General features: G+C 35.9%; 1 protein-coding gene across 1 annotated transcript in view; it reads right to left on the bottom strand.

The window, feature by feature from the left end:
* Window positions 1-3,503: 3,503 nt before the first annotated feature.
* LOC112501063 overlaps window positions 3,504-4,153 on the bottom strand; it is a 5,697-nt gene continuing 5,047 nt past the window's right edge. The window contains exon 4 of the mRNA XM_025104711.1: window positions 3,504-3,830. Coding sequence (XP_024960479.1) covers window positions 3,601-3,830 — 230 coding nt within the window. The 3' untranslated portion in view covers window positions 3,504-3,600. The remainder of the gene's footprint in view (window positions 3,831-4,153) is intronic.

Consider the following 4,153-nt stretch of genomic DNA (forward strand, 5'->3'; position numbering starts at 1 on the left):
TTATATTATTATCCGTTCACTGAGCATTAAGCTCAGCCGGGATTTTCTTGTCCTCGGTAGGTACATGACTTAGCAGGGATTTTGGGATGAGAGCTACGGAGATGACAATATTGAAGATAACTCATTAAGTCATATTTTTGTTAAACTTTTGATGACTAATGTAGACATGCTGGTATTTTGGGACTGTATTTTGAGACACGTTATCTCCGTTTGTAGTTATGTAATTATCTTTTGGTAAATTTTATTAGCCGCTCTGTTTTATATAACACATGCTGGTTTTATTCCAATTGTGGCATCTCCCGTCCTTGACCACGCGGGACGGGGGTGTTACAGCTGATATAAAAATAAAATTTTAATATATATATATATATATTTTTTAATTTCCTAAAATAAAGTTTACTACTCTTGACCATTTATCAAGAAAATGAATGGATGAGATTGGTTTACACGGTTTACACAAATAGATGCGTTTTTCATTTGAACGTTCCTATATATATATATATATATATATATACACACACATAATGCAATGCTACTAGGACCACCGGAGACACCAACAGCTAAAACAAGATAAACATCAACTTGTTACCAATTATCTAAGGAACAAGATTAGCTTCTTTTTTGCAAAACAACCCACCAAGATTTCAGTATTAGAACCTATGCCTACTCGTTTACAAACTCAATAGCATGCATAATGATCAAATCTTGTCTTTGTTATCTTGTTACCAATCATCAAATACTCAAAATCAACTGTACAACAAGACTAGTACAACAAATGGACATTTTAGAAATAGAAAGCAACTAGAAAGTTTGGTTAACATATACAGATAAATGCATAAACAAATCCCATTCATTTGATCAAGTAAGGTGCAACATAGGGGACAGAATAAGGAAAGAGACGAAAACCCATCAACAAAGTAACCAAAAAAATCCATCAATAAAACCAAGCCAGTTTCAACAAGACAAAGAACATTCTAAACTTGAGTATGTTAATTACCATTAACAACTTGGAAAGTATTGATGAAATTAATACCAAGAGAGATTTCACAGATTTTGAAATAGAACATCTACAAAAAGTAGCACAAGAAGAAGGCCCTAACCGGAAAAAGAGCTCACACAAATTCTGGAATACAACGATTATACACAAGCAATTGTTAAAACATGCATAATAAAGATAAACATGTACACAAGAACTGAAGTCTCATGAAACTTTAAAGTATAGAGCAATACCTAATCAAGAGAGTCAAAGATCGAGATTGGATGGATTGAGAGAATTTGAGATCGATTGAGAAACATAACCTGAGATCGATTGGAGTTATTATTATATCATAATCAGGTTGGTTTTGCCCATGGCATAAAATGAACTTTCAATAAAAATCTTTAAACCACATAATTCAACTGTTTTAGATAAACCCAAATTCAAGAAGGCTTTGATTAGAACAGCCAAAAAGCAATGGAAGGCCAAAATAGATAAAACAATGTAGTGTTGTATACCCTGGATTGAAATTTTTTTTTTTTTTTTTTTTTTGCAATGGTTGTAAGCCAAATTGCTAGATCCTACAACTGGATTGTTGTTGTGTTCTTAATTGTAAAGTATAGTATCCCTATTGGTAACTCAGTATGACTCCTTTTGGTAATCTGATCATTATGGATGGTAAATTCCAAGGGAGCGTGTATATGGTAAATTCATGGTTCATTATCCCCTTATAAGGAAAACAATAAACAAAACTGCTCAGTATGGTTTTGTTTTTGGTGACTTGAATAATGTAACAGAACGATCAAGACCAACAAATTGATGAAATACCTTGAAAAACTAATAAGATGATGTAAGTCAAGAAGGAGAAGAAACGCGGGTTCTCAGAGAGATCGAGAGGCAAGACCCATTACCTTTCTTGAGAGATCGAGAGGCAGAAGAGATCAAGAGATGCTTGGATCGAGAGATACTTGGATCAAGAGGCAAAGTCTAAGATCGAGAGCTTAAGCTTGAAGTGTTTAAGATCAAGATATGGAGGTTGAAATCGAGAGCTGAGGGCGAGATGGAGGCGGCTTCTGAAATTGATTTCAGAGATAGGTTTCTCACTTAAAATTAAGAGGACGATAAGAGGTATTTCAGCTAAAAAAAACAGTCTGAAATGATTTATGTCTGATCGAATAAGACTTTAGAGGCAACTAAGAGGAGAATTGTAAAAAACAAACATACCCTTTTTCTATGATTTCATTTTAAAGTAAACCTAACAATTTTAACAAAATATGAGTTTGGAAACTATGAAATTATATTTATTATATTAACTTGTCAAGAATAAAAATCAAAAACATCCAACAATTAGTCAATATGTTGCGTCCTCCGCACAACTCCCTAGGCTATCAAGGGAGGAAATTCACATTGTTTCTAGCAGTAGCTGACAAGGAATCAATAGAGATTAGAGATGGCCAAATCGGCCCGGCCCTGCCCGGGACCGCCGGAGGACCGGGATCGAGACTGACAAAGGACCGGGACCGGGACTGACAAAGGACCGGCCCGGGACCGGGACCGGTAAGGACCGGTTATGGGACCGAAAACCGGGACCGGTTGAGGTTTTTGGTAGTTTCGTGGGACCGGGATTGACCGGGATTGGTTATAGGACCGGCCTGAAAATTCAAATAATTTTATAAATAAATGTATTTTTAAATAATTTTATAATGTATTTTTATAAGAAAACGTAATTTTAATTATATTCAAACGCATTTTTAAAGTGTATTTGAGTGACCCAATTGTAAATTTTATAATGTATTAAAAATATATATCATTAATTAAAATAAATAAAAATCTTATTTTTTTATGCAAGGACCGGTCGGGACGGGGACCGGGACCGGCGGCCCATAACCGGTTATGAAGTACCTTGACCGGTCCTATCATTTTCGACCAGGACCGGTTATGAGAAAGGTTAGGACCGATTGGAACCGGCCTTGCCCATTTCTAATAGAGATGCATAAAAAAGCTTAAGCCCAAAGCCCGACATGGCCCTAGCAAAACTAGGCCTAGACCCACATTAGGTCTTAAAGCCTGATAGGCCTAATTACTTTCTTTTAAACCCGATAAAGTTTGTCATAAAAAGGGTCGATCTAGATAATTTTTACATGGGCCCGGACTTCAAAAAGCCCAAGACTTTTTTATAAAAGTGTGTTTGGGATTGCTTATGAAAATAACTTATTTACTTATTCCGGTGTGGTACCGGTAATAAACACTTTTGAGTATTTAGATAAACAGCTTATACTGGTATCAAACCGGTAATAATTTTTTTTTGAAGAAGTTAAAACATTCTAACTTATAATAAGTTGATAGTGACTTTTATAGAAAAACATAAGTTGTTTCAAATAAGCAATCCCAATTCCCAAACACCCCCTAAATGGAAAACGTGCTTGGAAGGCCAGGATCAAAGAAGTCCCCATCTTGTGCATCACTAGGAGTCTATATAGTTATCAAGCCCGCAAATAAGGGGATAAAATTTGCTATATTAGACTTGTTAGACAAAAATAGGTTGGATCCAACCCGATCCAACCGAAGTCTGCAATGGTCATCTCTACATTAATCAAAACAGGTACAAAGAATTTAGAAAATAATCAAAAATCAGATATTTGATTTACAACAGCTTCAACAAAACCCCAGCCATCTTCAACATCTGGTCCTACCCAGAATCCAGATATCACTCTGGGACTGGAACTACAAACTACTTTATAATCAACAAAAACACCTCCACAATATTGTCTAAAATGAGCCACATCCGGGGTACGACACAGCTTCATAGATCGTAGTTCCTCAATCCACATTTCCGAAGCCACAAAACGGATTCCTTCAAATGGTAATATCAATTGTGAACAACACAAAGAAAGCAAATGTGATAGACAAATGGTTTATATAGAAAGGAGAATACTTATACTTGGCTATATCAAAAGCCATGCAAAATGGCACCGACCTGTTATGCACGAGCACACAAAACAAAGCAACTGACAAAAAGATTTTACAATTTTTATATTTTTCTAATAACTATGGGGCTGTTTGGTTGGTTTTTCACTAAGCCATGTATGAACAAAGCTGTCTGTGTGGTTGGTTTTTTAATCGAGAGGACCAGGTTCGGAGAACACTTGGCTTTCTCAATAACCCCCCCCCCCCCCC

The sequence above is a fragment of the Cynara cardunculus genome (genome assembly GCF_001531365.2).
Source record: "Cynara cardunculus var. scolymus isolate 2C chromosome LG 17, CcrdV1, whole genome shotgun sequence".
In the NCBI taxonomy this organism is placed as follows: Eukaryota; Viridiplantae; Streptophyta; class Magnoliopsida; order Asterales; family Asteraceae; genus Cynara; species Cynara cardunculus.